Raw genomic sequence first — 20,037 nt, 5'->3', positions numbered from 1 at the left:
TAGCCCTGTAAATAATTTTCTCCACTTAACCACGCCACCTGCACTGCTTCAGTTTATTCTAATGCTGGCCTGAGCAGTGTGGTTCCATACTGGTGATGATGGAGCCAGTTCACTTATAATTACAGTGTTTTATTTTCTTCTTTTTCTTATTTGTTCCTTTTTCTTTTTTTCTACTCAGTTATGTTATGATGAAATAGTAAGAGGATATCCTTTTAAAGATTGTCTCAGACACACAGCTCTGGCTGTCAGCACAGAAGTTCTAATTCAGTTCAATTTCAAATCAGTTTTACTTGTTAAGGACCAAATCGTAACCGTTGTCACCTCAGATCACTTTATATCGTAAGGTAAAGGCCTTACAATAACACAGAAAAAACCTAAACAATGAGATGATCCCCCCCGTTAGCAAACACTTGGTGAGAGTGGGAAGGAAAAACTCCATTTTAACAGGAAGAAACCTCCAGCAGAAGCAGGCTGAGGGAGGGGTAAGGGGAATGGTCGGGGGTGAGCACCTATACTAACTTAGTGCAGGATTTTACCCAGTGATTGCGCATTGTGTCTCTTCCACCACTCTGAATGTATTCATGTTTCTTTAATAGGCTAACAGCAATTAATCATGCTTAACCAGCATTTTCACAAGCCAATCAGTCGAGTGCCGCTTACTGGTTACTTTACATTTGAATAAAATATGTTAGGAGGAAGTGCATAAAATAGGCAATAGCTGCATTTGCAGAGAAATATTTATTGCTAAATTTGTTATTGTGGAGATAAATGTCATGATTCATCCAAATATCAGCTGTTGGTATTTCAGTCTCATTGCAAATCCCAGATTTGTTTATTTAACCACTGGAAAGGAGATTGCCAAGGCAGTCATGTTTGCATTGTTTGATTCAGTAAGTGACAGACTGACAATCACAACAACGAAAAGGTTTTCTTTGTCAGATTTCCTAAAATCTATATTTGGTTACAGCATTATAGAGAAGAAGAGATACTTGACTTTTTTTTTATTGCGCTTTATTTCGTATTGACTCAAACCGTAATTCAACTAAAGAATGTCAGAAAAACAAAATACATGAATAAAATGAATCAAAAATCCACCCTAAAGGTTATAAGTTTGATCAGTCAAGGTGGCCCTACGTGTTTACTTGCTTGGGAAAGAACTATTTAATTATAAATCGAGCAAGTAAATTACGTATACGTGACTTGTATTTTCAGATGTCCCTGTAGATTAATCACAACTTTTCTGAGCTATTCAGCGTTGCCCGTCTTCAGTTTTTGTCCTTGCCCTGATGAAGCATCTTTTAGTTTTTAAAAAGATATTTTAATCGCATACTTCCTCATGAAGTATTAGGAAAGTGTAGATAGGATTGTCCTCAATCAATCGAAGAGAGGGCAACAACCTTAAACCCACTTCAAGGCGTGTTTTTAGATCTGGGGTCTAGAAAGGAAGACTCCCATCCACATCGCAAAACCCGAGAGGGCTTAGCCGTCTCATTTTGACCCCCCCTCCTTTTTTTTTCTTTTTTCTGCCTCTGGAGAGAGAAAGAGGAGAGGGTGAATAAAACAAACATCTGGTTTGGACTAAGTTAACTGCTGTGGTGGCGGCAACGCAGGGAGAGAGGCGGGCTCTGCTAACCGCCACTGCCGTCAGATGTGCTGCGTCGCGTGGTTTGAGGAGGAGGAGGAGAGAGGAAAAAGGGAAGAGGCAACCAAAAAAGCCATGGAAAAAATTAGTGGAGGAACACGAGGAAGGGCAAAGTCAGCAGGGAGAGGGAGAGAATGTGTGACAGATTGGTGGGCAAAGATGGAGAGCGAGGGCGAGAACGAGTGGCTGGGGTGTTAGAAAAGCAGCGAGACGGGCGGGAGGAGGGGACGAAGGAAATAAGATGCAAACGTGAAACAAGAAGAGCAAGAGATAGAAGCTGAACAAAGTGGATGGAGAGATGGGAGACAGAAAAACGTCACAGTGTTAGCTTTTCACATATGAAAGTAACTGTCCAGGTACAAGAGTGCTCTCAGGTTGCACACCTGATAGATTATTTTGGAGCTGATAACCTTCCTGAGTTGAAGAGATGCTCAAGGCCTGAGTTTCTAATCTTCTAACATATTATTAGAATTATTATTTAAATTTGTAAATATCTTCACACTATGAGTCTTGGGTTACTCCGTCTTGACATTAAAGTTTCATTGACTTTTAATGTCAAGTCATTTAAATAAATAAATAAATACCTTCATTTTTTACATGAGATGCTGTTATCCGCACGTTGAATATAAAGGATATGAGCCAGTTAGTTTAGCGAGGTGTCCTAGGTGCTCACTGATTTAATGTTGAAATGTCACTTTAAATCTGCTTCATTCACAGTTATTTTATGACTTATTAACACACTGACTGTGCCAAAGCCTTTTACATCAATGTAGTGTCATTTAGTTTATGCTTGAGCTGAAATACGTGGGTCGTTTGTGGATAAGAGATGTGGTTGTGGATGCAGTATGTTGTCTTCGTAACGTTATGACTTCAAACACAAGATCAGCATATGAAGTGTCCAGCAAATCTTTAGAAATGTACGTCTGAGAAGGTGGTGACAGACTAGGGGGGGAAAAGTGGAGTAAAATAGAAAGCAAAAGGACTGAGAGAGTGAGAGTAAGACAGAGCGAAAGAGGAGGAGAAAGAGAGAGGCCAACAAAAAGAGAGAGAAAGAGGGGGGAAAGCAAGCCTGTCAGCCCAGACTGCGGCTCCGCGCTCTATTTTCGACTACCGCATAATTGAAACAGTATTTACTGAGATTTGTGTGTGCCTCCCTCTCTCTCTGTCACTCTCAGTCTCTCTCTCTAGGCCCACCACAGTTCACTCAGACATGATATGCTCTCTCGTGTGTGGCATATACTGTAGAAGTTAAATACAGCTTAGGGTGAGACGAGGGGGTCAAAAAAAGAATTTTTCTTTTCTTTTTTTTGAGAAATGCCTGAATCGTTCTTTTGATGCCTGGAAAAAGAGTTAACGATGAGTGACTCGCCCCGCACGGGGGAGGGAGAAGGAGACGTCTGGAGCCAAGCCGTGGATGTTCATTAAGCAACTATAAAACATGATATGTTTTCTCCTTTATGCGCCGGGCCCGTTTAATAATTTAGCAGCAGTTTCTCTGCGAGCGAAGCACCCAGTCAGATCGTGAGTGTTTACACACGCAGGTTTACACCCTTATAGGACTGACATACTGTAATGCCTTTAATCTACCAACAGACAGCACGGATTGGTGCGAGTCTGCAATGTATGGTTTTTGTGTGTGTTCCTGTTGTTGTGTGTTTATGATCTTACAGGTTTGACATGTTGCTTTTAATCAACAAAACTGACAGAATGACACTATGCCTCACTGTATCACTCTCACGTCAAGTTCTCATGTTAGCATAGCTTAGCATAAATCTGGAAACAACTGGAAAGTCATAGCCTGGCTGTCTCTGTTTTTTTTTTTTTTACAACAGCAGCTTATAAAGAGGATTTATTCATCATGCTTTTCATTATTTTCCATCACATATATACCGTTACAATAGTGGACTAAATGATGAGGATGATAAGACTTCTTTAAATGTTCAGTTTGAGGCAGTTTTTTCTACTGATGGCTCTCTGTGATGTATGAAAACACACGGATCGGCCAATCAGAAGAAAGTTTGCCTTAAAGGGAGAGAAGCTAGATCATTTTTGAGCTGTGAAGCACGTAGAGCTATGTGGAGATAAGAATGAGCATAATAGGTCCCCTTTGTTCACAATAAACAATGAAACTAAGCTAATAACACAACAAAATGTTGTAAATGTAAAAACCAATGTGCAGTGCTTCTTTTAGATGTGTGTGTGTGTTTAGTATGTAGGTTTGCATGTTGCTATGTGTTTTTGCAGGAGCTGTGAAGGCCTCACTCTGCCTTTCAATTTTCCCTTTACAGAGTGTTGTCAGTAAACACATTGAGACCCACAGTAAGTTGAAACTGTCCAACGTGACAGAGAAAGACGCCGGGAAGTACTGGTGTCGTGCCTCAAACTTTGTAGGAAAGTCAGAAAACGCTTTCTGGCTTAACATATACAAACCAGGTAAATTCTGAACTCTGGGGAAGAACCGTCGTCACCACATTTGATCTGCTGTGCCTCTTCCTCTCTGCAATGTTCCTCTTGGTTGTGGGTTTTGACTGGCTCGCTGGCTTGCTGACAGGGTAAACAGTTACATACTCACACCTATACACATTCATCAGTGAGGTTTGAGTTCAAATGCTCGCATTTTGTTAGCTAATGGCCATCATCTATTTTAGCTCCCAGTGCCACTTTGTCTTCCTTTCCGGTCGATAACAGAAAGACAATATTGCACCATTAATTAATGCAAAAACTTCAAAAGTCTCTCTCACACACACACACACAGATTAAAGCCCACATAAAACCTTTACTGACCAAAGCGTACACGTACACAAACAGGCCAGTATTGATTTCTCTGGGAGAGCATCCTCCTGCTATATTAATGTGCTTTTATATGAGAGCATGCAGCAGGCGTCTGGATGTCAGTGTTCATTACTGAAGCACGGGGAATAAGTCCTCCACCTAAGCCACATCGAGCAATGCCTTTGAATCAAGCTAACCTAGCGGTCATCACACCAAACGCTATTTGAAGAAAGAAAAAACACAACTGCAGTGATGCACTTTTTGGGCCAGATTTAGTAATGCATTGCCAGTGCAAACTGAGTTTTGGTGCTTAAAGAAAACAAAAGTACTGCTGATATTTACAAAAAGTGCACAGTGACACGATGACGTGTAAGAGTTGGGAACTCAGAGATTTTCATGGCTAATCCTGTTGTATTTCTGGGAGTTCCTTTCTCAAGGCACAAACTATAGGAAGACTATTTAACTCAAGTGCGCAAACTGATTTATTAACGTTAAATATCAGTACAATTTAAAAAGCTGGGGAAAAAGCTTTTTTTTGTGCTTTCTGGCATTTTTGTTAATCATCCATAAAACTAACCAGGCCTCTGAGCTCTATTTGGGGATTGAAAGCATGCTATTTTTGCACCATTTATAAATCTGTAAGTTTACTTGTAAAAAGTTCAGGTGAAATCCCATTTTGGTAATGACATCCTGCAGTAGTAATCTTAAAATAAAAATATATTTTTAAAACATCTTTACAAAACCTGGTGCTCATTTGAATTTGTTTTCTTTTAAAAACATAAAGGATCTAGGATCGATCCTTGAGGCATTCCTAGAAAAATACTGATCCAAAGGTGCAAATCACTTTCCTCTCACACACACACAAAAGCCTTCATAAGCAAGTCCAGAACCAGACAAGCTTTGATATCAGGTCAACTGTACGTGGTTCAGTTTAAACTCACGGGTGCGTTTGGAGGCAACAGAAAACTCTCTCCTTATCAAAGAAGCTTACAGAAGTCTGTAAGAAATATTTTGTGTTAGGAAACTCTGTTATGACACTTCTGCCTGTTCTAAATGTGGAAATGGATGCCAGTGTCTTACGATTCCACATATGAAAGTAAATCACTGCTGCAGTCTAGAAAATTCTTGATAGGAGTTCATTACATCAAAGAGTGCCTGTGGCGTTAGGCTGAACCAACGAGCTTGTCTCACAGCGTGGTGTAGGTGCTGCTTGGGTGTTTTCAGGTGTGGGTGATGGTGCTGACAACAGTAAACAGGACTGTCCTTTCCTCCAGGGTGCATTTGGTGTTTCCTCTAAGAAGCTTTCGCCTTACGATATATCTTCTCTCCCTGTCTCTTTCTCTTCCCTCTCCTCCCTCTCATCCTCCACAGACGGCTGGCATTAACACTACAGATAAGGAGCTAGAGGTTCTCTTCTTGACCAATGTGTCTTTTGAGGATGCGGGCGAGTACACTTGTCTCGCAGGGAACTCTATCGGCTATTCTTACCACTCTGCTTGGCTGACGGTGCTTCCAGGTATATTCTTCACTCTGTGGGTCCATTTTCTCCCACCTGTGTTACCTAAAATGTTAGAAACGCCACGAAACTTGTTTTGCTCTGCAGCACAATATTTAACATCAATTTTCAAACCTAATTATCATAGATTGCTACTTGTAAGCACATATTTTAAGTGCGTCGACGCTCTGTCACCATCCCTTTAATTTAACCAACCGAACATGCAATCCATCCTTCACTGAAAGACGCTTTTTAATCAGAGCAGATCGTCTGCTCAGATGTCTCTGGGCTATGAGGCAATTTAACGACACTTCAGCTTTTGCTTTTCAAGACAATAATTGCCTCCCTGAGGAAAAGCGTATCACAGGTGCAATTACCTGCAGCAGGATAAAACTACACGATGATCACACCGTGGGTTGCTGCCTCAACCCGCGGTGTGAATGCGAGCTTTCAGTGAGGAACGACAAGTTTCTGTTCTGTTTCTCTTTTGATTTGTGGATATTTCTTCACAGAAAATGCTCACTAAAAATCTATTTGGTTGAAGTGTGCTACTGAACAAAGCAAGCTATTTTTGAGTGGGAATTAAAACAAAATGCTGTGTGAATTTGGTGAATTTCGACTGACTTTTCACATTTTCCCTCCTAAAGCAGTGAGTCCACAAAAGGAAGACTACTACGCCGACATCCTTATCTACGTGACAGGCTGCGTGCTCTTCATCCTCGCCGTGGTCATCGCAATCCTCTGTCGTATGAGGATGACCACGCAGAAGACTCTGCCCACGCCTCCCGTGCAAAAACTGTCAAAGTTCCCCCTCAAGAGACAGGTAACAGAAAGTAGATACAAGATTTGCACAAGACTTTCCCAAAACCCTTCTTCTCTCTGCTTGTCTGTTTAATGCAGCTTTTAGTATATAACCCAGGTCAAACTAAGAAAGGAAGAGTTTGGGGTATCTGTCATTTATATAATAGAACAAAGTATAAATTGGCTAAAGAAGGTTTCTACGCGTCTGTCTGTCCTGTTGTTTAATTGGCGCTGTGTTGACGATGGACGGCAGCACACTGGTGACATGTGTTCACATTTATCTTGGAGCAGATTTGGTTCAGGGATATTTATGCCCTCCTGTGACTGTCAGTGTTGGTTTTAGATTTCACTCTGAGTGTATCACACACTCTCTCTCATCAACTGTTTGCGAAGTAACACAGAGTGGAGCAGCTGCATTGCTGCAGCTTTTAGTCCGAAGAAGTCTTCGTGACTTCAGGACAAACTTCAAGACTAAGCTTAGATACAGTATCTACAAAGATCAGGCTAATCATGCTCAGTTTATTATCGAACAGGCTATTATTGAAATTAAAGCAAGTCTCGAGGGCTGAAGGAATAATTTATTTTGTAAAAAAAAATTGTTGAGTACTCTTCCAAAAAGAGTTGAGACAAAGGATTGATCATCTCTTTATGTAAACACAAAGCTAGAGCCAGTAGCGGGTTAGCTTAGCATAAAGATTAAAACCTGGGGACGCTAGCTTGACTCATCAGTAAACACTCAGAAAGAGACCGACAGATACAGGATTTTTTAAGACTGATGTTGATATTTTGATATTTCTGCTTCTGATGGTCATCAAACCACATCCTTATTGATTTATACTGAGGTGCTAAAACTCGTCATTATCTGTATGGGGGACATCATCGATTCTCATCTTTTTGGGGGTAAGAGTTAAGACGCACAAAAAAACCATTTCCTTAACATTTTTTATGTGCAGTTATTTATTCGTGGATCAGTTGCGGATCAGATTGCGAGTCGTCGTCACCAGTTTACGCTCTCAAACACTTGTGTTGTCATCAGTTGCAGAGCGCCCTCTTGTGGACTAACAATACAACGTCTGCACTGATATAATGGTTAAAGTGTGTTTTCTTTGTCTCTTCTTTACTTTTTAAATTATAATTTATATGCTGTTATAAACGCTGATACTTGTTGCCAAATAGCTAATATAGACCAATTTTTACTGTGCTTTACTGTGAGCAGATGTAATGCTAGCTTTTAATAGATTATATGAAGGGGGCTTTCAGTTTTTAGGTTAAATCAAGATAATTTTTATTTTTTTGTATAATTTTTGCTACAAATAGCATTTTGTGCAATTTATTGTTCACGGTTTGTTTCCCTTAAACAAGCAAAATCATATTAGGAGAAATGAAAACACACTGATGAGGCCTCAAAAATTAAGATATCAGATATGATACACTTGGCAGTACGGGGTCAAAAGGGAACTATTACGCTCTTTTATAAGTCCAAGTTATTATTTTTGGACTCTAGCTTTGCATGAATCACAGTTCAAGAAATCCTGATTTATCCCACGTACTGTAGTTTATCTTCCATCTGAAAAAAGCTTTTTTACCTTCAACCTTTTCTCTAAAGAGAAGGTCGAACAAGAGGTGGGACAAATAGGCTTCTGTGCTCAGAGCCAGAGCTGTGAGTCTGGGTTGAGCATATTAAGGATAGCCACTTTGAATGACATCACAGAGAGCCAAGAACAAAACAAGACAGTCAGAAACAGATTATTTAGAGCAGCCACACTAATCCCTGTGAGCCTTTAGCTCATTACTTTTGGTCTCTTACAGTAATTATAATCCAGGTAGGGATGTGCATCTTACCAATTCTCTCTGAATGCCAAGATTGTCTGAATGTCTAACATGTAGACGAGTTTGCGATTATCTCTTCGGCCCCACCCTGCTGGCTCCCACTGTGTGCAGGACATAGCCACTATGTGTGTGTGTGTTTTGTGCAAAATCCAGCTTTCCGACTCCATAATTAAAGGGTTGTGCTTCTCAAAATGGAAACGATGCATTTTTAGAAAAGAAAATATTATTTGAAAGCCATAATGCAGTTCTTGGAAAACAAACAGACTTTTAAAACCACGATAAGGTTTCAGCTGTAAAGGCTGTTATACGGTCTGAGGTTGGGTTTTTTTTTTTGGTACATAAAGAAGTATTGTTAGGTTATATCAAGTAGAAACCTCATCTATCGAAACATTTTCTAATTGTAGCCTCTAAATCATTTCTACTTGTGCGGCGCTCATATAAATGGTCTTATAAGGTAGTGCAGGGAAAGTTCTTATTGCATTTTTCTATAATCTTTGCTTCGTTTTTGTAAAGCTAATCTCCCTGTTCTCTCCTTTCTTTTTCATAACTCTGAGTAAATCTCCTGTAAAGCTCCTGGCATGTTCTATCAGATATTACTTTTCATGCCTCTGAAATTGTGGTCAGGGCCCTTTTTCTCATTTTCCTCCAGTCAAGAAGTCTGGTAAGTGGACATGTTTGTTTCAGGACCCCACCTGAAGGGTCTGAGCCGGCAGACCCTGACATAAACAGATCTATCAAAAAGCAGGCCCGAGCCATCGGTTTTCCCCCCAGCAGTCAGATAAATGGCGGGAGGATGCCGAGCCCAAGGGCTCAGCGGAATGACCGCCGATCCGGAAATGGAGCTTGTTGATGGATAGAGATGTCCACCCCACCTCGCCACTCACTCGCCCACCTCTGCATCCTCCTTCATTCATCTTTGTTACCTCTCGCTTCCTCCTGTGCGCAGCCACAGGCCTGCTGTTTGTAAAAGTCACTGACATTGGTCTGGTCCCGAGATGTGTGATGTTTCCCAAAAAGGGTTTTTATCTCAAGTCACTGAATGTTGTTCTTTAAACTTCAAAGCTGTTTTGAATTTGACTGGATTTTGCACTAAATGTATTTTTGTCAGTTTTTGGTTTTTTTTCACCCCCCGAAAAAGTGTCAAGATTTTCAGTATTTCACGAGAAATGATTTCTTTTGAATGCATTTTATGTTTCAGGGGCTGGTTCATTTTCAAAAACATGAAAAACATTAGGACTGTTTGAATAAATAATAAAGAGTCAAACTGATCTGAAAAAGGAATTTAAAAAATATTTGGTCAAAGGTCACGGTTAGATTTCTCTTTTCCCTCTGTCTTCTTTATTTGAATGCCTGTCACCAAACTCTTTTTCAGAGACTATAACAGTTTGTTCTTTTGTACCCAAGCAGGTGTCCTTGGATTCCAACTCCTCCATGAACTCAAACACGCCGTTGGTCAGGATCGCCCGTCTGTCGTCCAGCGACGGGCCGATGCTCGCCAACGTCTCGGAGCTGGAGCTGCCGTCCGACCCCAAATGGGAGTTTCCTCGGACACGGTGAGGAAAAAAGCACACTGCAGCACACGCTCAAAAAAAATTATTCAGTCAAGTAAATTATATTTCACATTTTACATTGTGCTTATGTGACAAAATTACATGTGAAATTTACATGTAATGAAATTACTTAAAGTCTTTTGAGTATACACACTGAACTCCAAGTCTGAAATCTGGCCACTTGTTTCAGGCTAACTCTGGGTAAACCTCTGGGAGAGGGCTGCTTCGGTCAGGTGGTTATGGCTGAGGCTGTTGGCATCGACAAAGAGAAGCCCAACAAGTCGCTCACTGTTGCTGTGAAAATGTTGAAAGGTAAGTAATCACTGTGGCTGCCCTCCAGGAATGAATACATGACCTTGGCAGTGACAGTGCTACCATGCTCGCTGTTGTTCTGTTTGTCTTGTGTACTGGATTTGCGTTGGTTTGATTGCTTCAGTTCATATTTTTGTCAGTACAAATGCTCCATTGATTTTCTTATCTCAGATGACGCCACAGATAAAGATTTATCAGACCTGGTGTCAGAAATGGAGATGATGAAGATGATCGGGAAACACAAAAACATCATCAACCTACTCGGAGCCTGCACGCAGGATGGTGAGCGCAGAGTGCAGTAATAACAGAATTAATGCAGGACTTAACCATTGCCATGAAAGTCATATTTGTTCTCTGTTTCCCATGCAGGTCCTCTGTATGTCCTGGTGGAATACGCCTCCAAAGGCAACCTGAGGGAGTACCTGCGTGCACGGCGGCCACCGGGCATGGACTACTCCTTCGACACGTGCAAAATCCCCGATGAGCAGCTCACGTTCAAAGATCTGGTGTCCTGTGCCTACCAGGTTGCCCGAGGCATGGAGTATCTTGCTTCACAGAAGGTTAGCCACGTTGCTTCACTTTAACTCAGTTATCATATAAAAGGATGTTTTGGCCTGCACTTAACTTCTAAACATTGTGAGAAAACAGGAAAGATTTTTAGATGGCAGACAATTCAATTGAGTTTTATTTATATAGCACCAAATCACAACAATCAGACAACCCCCTATGAGCAAGCACTTGGCAACAGTGAGAAGGAAAAACTCCCTTCTAACAGGAAGAAATCAAGTCCATTACAGCAATGTGTTAATTGCGATATTGAAAGATAATTAGATTAGTGAATTAAAAATCTAAGTTTAAACTAAATTTGAGGCTTTTAAAGTTCACTTTGTGCGTTTCATAGTGCAAAGTAAAACTTGTCAACTTACATCAGTGTTTCAGTATATTTGCGTGTATGCGCGAGTGCAATGCACAGTGTGTTTGATGCATTTGTTCTTCTTCCCTCAGTGCATCCACAGAGACCTGGCAGCCAGAAACGTCCTTGTGACGGAGGACAACGTTATGAAGATCGCCGACTTCGGCCTCGCCAGAGACGTGCACAATATAGACTACTACAAAAAGACCACAAACGTGAGGCTCATTCCTTCAGTGCTCCTCTTTAGGAAAATATTATGTGTTTGAAGCGATACGAGGGGATGGCATTGAATACAGCAGCAGCGTATTACATATGGCTGAAAGTCTTTTCTTTCAGTGTCACGGTCGGGTCGCAGTACAAAAGTAGAATTGAGCAGATTGAGCAAAATTAAAAGTGTATATACGGATAATGAAAATCATGACCAACTGATTCCATAATGCTGATATGAATGTGTTCTCAAGCAAAGGCGTTGCTGCGAATGAAGCACCGAAATGGTCATCAGATTTCTGAAGCTAGCTGAAGTTCAAGCTGTGGTGGCAGCGCGACTAGGCTGAAGTTTGTGTGTTTGTGTGAGTGTTTGGTTGTCAGCTCCATACAGAGTGCTTCTGCTGACTGAAGCGTTTCTGTCTCCTTTGTTTCAGGGCCGTCTCCCCGTGAAATGGATGGCTCCAGAGGCTCTCTTCGACCGGGTCTACACGCACCAGAGCGATGTGTGAGTTTGCACAAACTAACCGTCACATACCAACTGCCCAGTCGCGTGTAAGCGAGTGCACCGGCGGAATCCGGGTGTTGAAATATCGTGACTGAGCGTGTTAGCGTCAACCGTGTGCAAACATGGAATCATAACATTCCCTTTCCAAATATCAGCGGTTCACCTGATAACCCCCGAGCTTCTCGCGTATTAGCCGCGGCGCATTCCTCGCTGCATTTGTTCTTTTAATCTCTATTCAACGACATCAGAGAGAGATAGGAACACAACGGAGTCCCAACATCTTAGTGCTGTTTTATCAGTGAAAATCCAACCTGCCCCAGAGCAGGAGGAGATAAAGAGGGTCAGTGGATTTATCACAAGGTGTTCCCTCGGGGCACTTTCCCCACAGCAGTTCAAAAGGAATCTGGGCAGCAGAGACAGTCGCACCTTCTTTTTTTTCACAACCTCTGATTGCTTCCGTGTTGGCCACGATCAAGAGAAGAAAGGTGAGGCGGCGAGGCGGCCTGCCTTGCAGTAGCTGTAACATACCACCCCTCCCACCCCCACCCCAAAACGTCTTCTCAACCCCCAAGCCCCGCCGGCTACAGCCAGACGCCGTGTCCCCAGCACAGCCATCCAAGCCAAACACAGGCCCCTGTCAACACTGGCTCGCCGTGTGATTACACTAGACTGGGAACAGGCCGAGGGGAGAATCAGGCTTCTCTGTTATTTCAGCAGGTCTGGATTACACAGTCAATCCTCCCGCCAAACCTCCTCCTCCTCCTTTTATACAGTAGTCACTCTGAAGCCAGTTTACTCTCACACACCCTGGGGGACCTTGACTTTTGACTCGCAATGATTTCTTATTTTTCCCCTTTTTTTATGAAATATGATGGCGAATCAATTAAAAAACAATGAAAAACAGTATTGCATATTGTTTCTCCTGTCAGATTCATGCTTGTTGAAACCCTCCTGGCTCATTAATAGCTGTAAAGGCAGAAAACACAGTGGCAACATTTGGGAGCCATTTTTATAGGATTTTTGTCCTTTCGCACATTTTTCATTTTTCAAGAAAACGTGTAAGTCGTCATTAACATCACCAGTTCTGTTTTCGACTTCAAACACCAGAGTTATTTAGTGCAGATAGAGGCTCAGCCAGCACTGCGGCCGCTGCCAATGTCACGGAGGTGAGGATTTTATTTTGGACAGCTTCGGAGGTGTCAGCCTATAAAAGCTGCAGTGGAGAAATCTCACTGCAGCTTCACAGTGACGCACTAGCCCATTAAAAGCAGTGAAGGTGGGGAAGGTGTGGGCCAAAAGCAGCTGGGTTGTAAAAGCAGGTATGATTAAGACTAAAGCTTTTGGCACGGACACGTTTGCAGAAATGATTTTAAAGGGAAAGAAACTTACCTGTAACTAAATGAACTAATTAATGTCCATTAGAACAGTAAATTTAATGCTGGTAGGCTTAGAGCAAAGATATAGTCACATATAGAGTAGATGCCATTCTTTTCATTTAAGCCAGGGGTGTTCAAACCCAGGCCTCGAGGGCCGGTGTCCTGCAGGTTTTAGATGTGTCCTTGATCTATCACAGCTTTAAAGGGCTAAATTACCTCCTCAACATGTCCTGAAGTTCTCCAGAGGCCTGGTAATGAACTAATCATTTGATTCAGGTGTGTAGACCCAGGGTGAGATCTAAAACCTGCAGGACACTGGCCCTCGAGGCCTGGAGTTGGGCAAGCCTGATTTAAGCAATGTCAATATCTTTAGATGAGGATGCAATTATAAGTCCCCCTATGAAAAATTTTAGCACAGCTTTTCCAAAAACCAAGGCTTGCTTTGGATTAAAATTATTAGCCCCCATGATGCTGATACTCAACTGTATGTGTCCTCCTGAGCAGTCCCAGCCTATTCTTCTTTTGTGAATCTCTCAAGCTCCTCCAAATGTGATGCACTTCCTGCACAGACCCTGGTTGTCAGTTCGCCCCACAGATTTTTAGTGGGAGTCATGTCAGGGCTTTGTGCAGGTCAGTCAATGACACTCACTGTAGACTTCACCAGGACTGGGACACTCCTCAGTGACGTGTGTTGCTGTGTTTTCTTTCAAAATCTTCACATATCCTTCCTTTATGATTCCTTCTACTGTGAACATAATACTCCCACCACCGTGTGTCACTGTGAGGATGGTGTTCTTGGGGTTGGTCGCCTCTCCTTTCTTCCTCCAAACACAAGCAGTGTCTCTATGATCAAATGGCTTTATTTTTGTCTCATCTGACCAACGCATGTTTTTCCAGTATGCAGTATCTTCCTCCAGGTCATCCTTAGCATAGTTGAGTCTGGGTTGAAGGTTTCTCTTCTGCAGAAGTGGACTTTTTCTCGCAGTCCATTCCTGTGCAGAGTTTGTGTGTGATTGTCTTCTTTGCGACTACAATTCCCAGCATTCACTCATGTCTTGGCAGATGTTCTGGGATTATTTGACACTTCTCTCAAAGAGTCTTTGAAATCTTCTGCTCCCTACCTCTGCCAGGCTCGTTCTGTACGGTGTGGCTCTCTTTGAGTTTCTTGGTGATACTTCTCACTCCAATTCTTGACACTTGGAAACCCTCTGATAACTTTTTATGTCCACCTCCTCTAAACCAATTCCCTTTTTTTTGGCACGATGCTTTCACAGCGACAGCTAAAAACCCTTACTGAAGTTTTTATACTGTATATAAATAGAAAGATACATTTTACAAGCGTTGAGCATTACAGAGTTAAGCACATCCTGTAGTGGTTTGTGCTATAGCTCAGTAAAAGTAGTATGTTTAGACATACTATATTGAAATTCTAATGCTCTGTTAAAAAGACACATGGGAAAAAGCCTTTCAATTTCACAAGGAGGCTAATAATTTTGCACTTATCTGCTCACAGTGTTACTCCAAACTTCTTTAACAAAGTCGGTCATTATATGGCAACGCTGATATATTCTAACAGCCTTCATTTTCTTAATTTTACTCATGCCGCTGTTTATATGAGTGGCTGACGTTTATTAATGTCTGCTGTAACACACGATCAGTGGTGTGTTGATTGGTATCATGTGCAAATATTCTTTATTAAAAGTGTCTACAGGACTGAAATCACAGATGGATACCATTCGTCAGAGTCTATTATTAGCCCCAGAAACAGATGATGTTGTTTTTCCGTATAAGTCACGAAAAGAGCCGGTGCTGAATATGAAAACAGCAAGAAGCAATGCTTGGGCAACAAATAAAGCCAATAAAGTTGTGGCTGACTTTTCATTAACTCTCGTCTCCAACCACCTAGCACATGCAGTACTGCCAGATTGTCAGTAACAGGTTTGGTATGATTGGTGAAGAGAAAATCCAAGCAAATAACGAGTTCCCCACTAACGAAATTAGTAGTGGCAGTATGGCCTTTTTGCTACTAAGGCAGCGTTGTTCCTCTTCGTCTGTTCGCACATGTACTTTCAGTGGCTTTTCATCGCCCAACAGGGCTGATTGATGAACACATTTGAAGTCGATAGATATTGCCACAGCTATCATTGAACCAGCACACCAAATGCAGGATTATATTCATTCCTCCCCAAAGTGATTATCCTTCTAAATCTCACTAAATCAGCCATCGGTGATGCTTGCATTGACATTCCGAGACTGTCAGCTCCTGTTGCTGCAGGTGCCCAAATGAAGTGTTTATATCTTCATTGCCTTCTTCTCCTGTTAGCCACCTAATAGCCTGTGAATATTCATCCCGAGCAACCATCAATAAATATAAGCAGCCTCTCTTTTCTGCTCTTCCTTCTGATTCCGACTATCCTGCTGTGACCCTGAACACCTGATTTGTTGACATGTTTCGCTCTCTTTGAATATTGATGTCTCTTTTTCACCACAGTCTCTCAAGCTTTCATCCGACTCTCGCTGTCTCAGGCGTGCGCTGTAGTCGGATTTAGGACCAGCCGGCTAAGCCAGTGTAGCGGCCGTTTTTTGTTTTTTTTTTCATTTTTTCACCCTCTGGACCAGAGCGCGGATAATTAGATTAGACCTACCGAGAGCTGCAATAGAAGGAGGGGACTCATTCTGATTCACTGGACGAATAGCCAAACAATAGTATGCTGAGTTAATAGACTGCCCGTTGTATGATTACTGTCCCTCATTTTTTAGCCATTAAGAAATAATACAGGGGTTCATTGGAACTGCTGCCACCGAGAGAGAAAGAAAGAGAGATGATGGCTTGGTTTAGATAGCAGCTGCGCTTTAACGACTGTATAAGAAGTTTTCCCATTTATCTCTGCTTCTCCCTTCAGGTCAGGCCTGTGTTGGTGTTGTGGAGACATCATTATCTGCATCCATAGTTAATAGCTGCCTATTTACCACAAGATTTTTGTGCACGCTTCGTTTTTTGTGTTGTTTTTTTCTTGAGCCATCAAAACAACAAACTGATGATTACATCTCCTTCTTTCGTTTATTCGTCTTATTTCTTGCTTGAGGCAAGACAAGTAGATTTTTTGTTTGTTTACAAATATTGACCAGCTGTCTGAAACAATAAGAATTTCAAATGGATTTTTTCAAATTGAGTGCAGTTAACATTACTGAGGATCAATTTTTCCCTCTAACAGATCGATTGATGGACAGAGCGCATCTGTGTGAACTATGACTGCCTTAGCCCGCGGCGTCGCTACGACCTCTGATCTATATTCCTCGTGTGTTTGCGCTGCTGTTTAGGTGGTCTTATGGGGTACTGCTGTGGGAGATCTTCACCTTGGGAGGCTCGCCGTACCCAGGGATCCCAGTGGAAGAACTCTTTAAACTGCTGAAGGAAGGACATCGAATGGACAAGCCTGCCAACTGCACCCATGAACTGTAGGTGTCTGTATAAGTATAGGTGTGTTACCTTTGTTTACAGGGGGCTGTCCAGATGAGCCAAACAACAGCAGATAACACCAGGGCCCTGTTATGTTCCTCAGTAATATTCTGTTTATCTGTCATATATATACTGTTTCAATGGTGGGGGCTCATATTAAATATCCAACTTTCCAAGAAATACTATACAAAATACACAGGATGTGCACACTTATTTAGTCCCACCCATTCTCCATTATCCAGCTTCCTCACTGATATAAACCTCAATAACATATTTCTAATTTCACAGGATTGTTATAGTACGTAAAATACAAATTATTATCGAGTTATCTGTGTTTTTTTTATGCAAATCAAAACCAATATGAGATCATTTTCAACTGTGAATCACTCAAAGCTAAGAATAAAAATAAGGAGCTGGAAATAAGCCTAATTTGGACCTTTTAAGCACTATTTGTGCATTATGTCTAGTCTGCTAAAAAAAAAAAAAAACGAAACAGTAAAAACAGTCCATCTAAGATCGGAGAATGTAGTGAACGAGATGCAGTGTGACTAAAGCCTCGCTGTTGGGATTCCAGGTACATGATCATGAGGGAGTGTTGGCACGCTGTGCCATCGCAGAGGCCGACCTTCAGACAGCTGGTAGAAGATCACGACCGGATTTTATCAATGACCTCCACAGACGTAAGTCTCCCTGCAAAGCTGCAGAACACACACAACACCAGAAATAAAAGGACACGCAGCTTATTGCTTCACCCAACCATAAAAACACTGCTAAAGAGTCGCAATGAGAGATTCTTTAGATGTTTGGGTTTATTTTTACAGTTGCATGCGAGTGAACAATTTAAAGCAGCATAACATTTCCAAAGTATTTCATATTCTGAAGACCTGGAATAATACGCTAAACTTTTTTCCACTCATCTGACCACCAAAAAGTGAAAAAGTTTGACTGTGACACCAGAGTCTAACCTCTGACCTCTCCTCTGACAGGAGTACCTGGACCTGTCGGTGCCCTTCGAGCAGTACTCGCCCACCTGTCAGGACTCCAACAGCACCTGCTCCTCAGGGGACGACTCCGTGTTCGCCCACGACCCGCTGCCTGACGAGCCCTGTCTTCCCAAACAGCTTCCCAGTAACGGGGTGATTAGGACATAAAACCTGTGCCGGAGGAGGTCGGACATTAACCTCTTCTCACAGTTTGTGACAGAAATATCACCTCTCACTGACTCAAGCACCTCAAGATACGGAGAGGGACAAAAAAGTAAAAAAAGAAAACTCAGCATGCAATACTTCCACAGTGCTTCAGCTCTTTTTGATTTGTCTTAAACTCTCGGACAAAGCTCTGTTTCGTGTTTTCTTTACCTCCTCATCCCCAAGAACTCTCTTTAAACATTGAAGGATTTTTTTTTTCTTGCCATTGAACCATGTTTGTGTTCTTCTTTTCAGAAATGAAATTATATTTTTGTACTCGGGCCAGTCTTTTGTTACGGACAATCTGTGGGGTGAAACCATTCCGTGCCTACTGGGATTAAACCTCCTGAGACTGAATAAGAAAGGATTTAGGAGGAGGAAATGAAGGGCATTGATGAGTGACTTGTTGGTGATCCAGTGGGTGGGGGTCCTCCGATTTTTGGTTTGTTTTTTTTTACTACACGGAGCCCTTTTATCGCAATAAAGCGATCTGAAAGAAAATCGATGAACGAGATACCAGCAAAGCCAGCATGAGCTCGATGACGGGATTTGTTCTTCCGCAGAATTACCAGAAGACGTTCAGCAACAGAGAGGATCACGTGAGCGTTTCCTCGTGAATGTGTACGCCATCATCCGCATTTTAGCTTCCTGGGAAAAAGAAAAAGTGATAATCATGGAACAAATTTTCCTCATCAAAGATGAGGCAAAGCTTCAGGGCCATTCAGTAATAAGAACAGCGAGGTTATGAGGGGTTTTTTAAAAATGTATCTACAAAGTGATTTATTGTAAATATATAAATGCAAATATGTATCATAATGCTGTCCACAGCCGTGTACTTAAAAGACAAAAAATGACATTTTTTTAAGATATTGTTTTAGGATTGGAAACTTTGCAATCTAGGAGACACTGTCATGAACGTGTAAAACACTTAATCAGAAAAGGTTTATTTGAGTAATTAACGTGTATATTTGTAAAGATATTTATAGACTTAACATGTGGTTCTTAAGTTCGAAAGGTCTAGTTTAGGATTTTTAGTACTGTACGCAAAGATTTCTATTTCAATGGGTTTTTTTCCTTTTGTTTTTGTAACTTATTTTACAACCGAACTGCGATGTTATTTTCACAACTGGCAGACTCCTCTGGTTTCTGATCCATCTTTTTATTGGTTTGTTTACAGTTTAGAATGTATGACACGAAGATGATTTTTTTTGTTTGGTTTTGAGAGCGAGAGAGTGCGATTTGACTGCCGGAGGAGGAGGACTCACGAAGGCTGAAGGCTCCTGCTGAGGAGAGCCGGATGTTTCCAATGAGTTCTGAGTTCTGGTTTAGAAAAGTTAACGTTTGCCGTATCAAAGCGACGATTAACTCTTGCTGGGCAAGAAAAAGCAGGAGATACGTACCCGGGAGACCTTCTAGTACTTAAACACATATTGAACATCAACAACAATGACTAGCTGTGAATCATAAGAAGCCTTCAGACCCTTTGTAAGGGAAAAAAATCCTCCTGTTTGAACTGTTTTACTGTTCAGGCCATGAAAAGATTAATGTGTTTGCTTCTATTATTTCAATTCAATTTAATTATATTTATGTAATCACCAAATCACAACAGTCTTCTCGAGGTGCTTTATATTGTAAGGTGAAGACACTACAATAATACAGAGAAAACCCCAACAATCAAACAACAGCTTATGAGCAAGCACTTGGCGACAGCGGGAAGGACAAACTCCCTTTTAACAGGAAGACTTCTGCTAGAACCAGGCTGAGGGGGGGCAGCCATCTGGATCAATTGTTCTTCCAGGTTTTGGCATTATAGTGTCTTTTTTTACATCTGACCACAAAGGCTGGTGTCAGAGTAACATCTCACCTGCAAACATGAAGGTGTTGGCCTGTATTGACAGTTTTGCTTTTCTTTATATGTAGGGTTAGGGTTAAGATTAGCAGCTACGATGAGGGTTAGAAATGGGCTTCTTCATGTGTAATTGTTAAA

The 20,037-nt window shown here is 41.6% G+C and overlaps 1 protein-coding gene across 1 annotated transcript in view; it reads left to right on the top strand.

Annotated features, from left to right (window-relative positions):
* The window catches only part of fgfr3 (fibroblast growth factor receptor 3), a 63,637-nt gene extending 44,738 nt beyond the window's left edge, over positions 1–18,899 (top strand). Inside the window, exons 8-18 of the mRNA XM_063497985.1 lie at positions 5,786–5,930; positions 6,557–6,732; positions 9,948–10,093; positions 10,281–10,402; positions 10,574–10,684; positions 10,772–10,962; positions 11,408–11,530; positions 11,957–12,027; positions 16,725–16,862; positions 17,438–17,543; positions 17,850–18,899. Coding sequence (XP_063354055.1) covers positions 5,786–5,930; positions 6,557–6,732; positions 9,948–10,093; positions 10,281–10,402; positions 10,574–10,684; positions 10,772–10,962; positions 11,408–11,530; positions 11,957–12,027; positions 16,725–16,862; positions 17,438–17,543; positions 17,850–18,014 — 1,494 coding nt within the window. The 3' untranslated portion in view covers positions 18,015–18,899. The remainder of the gene's footprint in view (positions 1–5,785; positions 5,931–6,556; positions 6,733–9,947; positions 10,094–10,280; positions 10,403–10,573; positions 10,685–10,771; positions 10,963–11,407; positions 11,531–11,956; positions 12,028–16,724; positions 16,863–17,437; positions 17,544–17,849) is intronic.
* The last annotated feature ends 1,138 nt before the right edge of the window (positions 18,900–20,037 follow it).

Source organism: Pelmatolapia mariae, linkage group LG16_19, assembly GCF_036321145.2.
Source record: "Pelmatolapia mariae isolate MD_Pm_ZW linkage group LG16_19, Pm_UMD_F_2, whole genome shotgun sequence".
Taxonomy (NCBI): Eukaryota; Metazoa; Chordata; class Actinopteri; order Cichliformes; family Cichlidae; genus Pelmatolapia; species Pelmatolapia mariae.
Note: the sequence above shows the minus strand (reverse complement) of the source record. Positions and strands in the feature narration are given on the sequence as shown.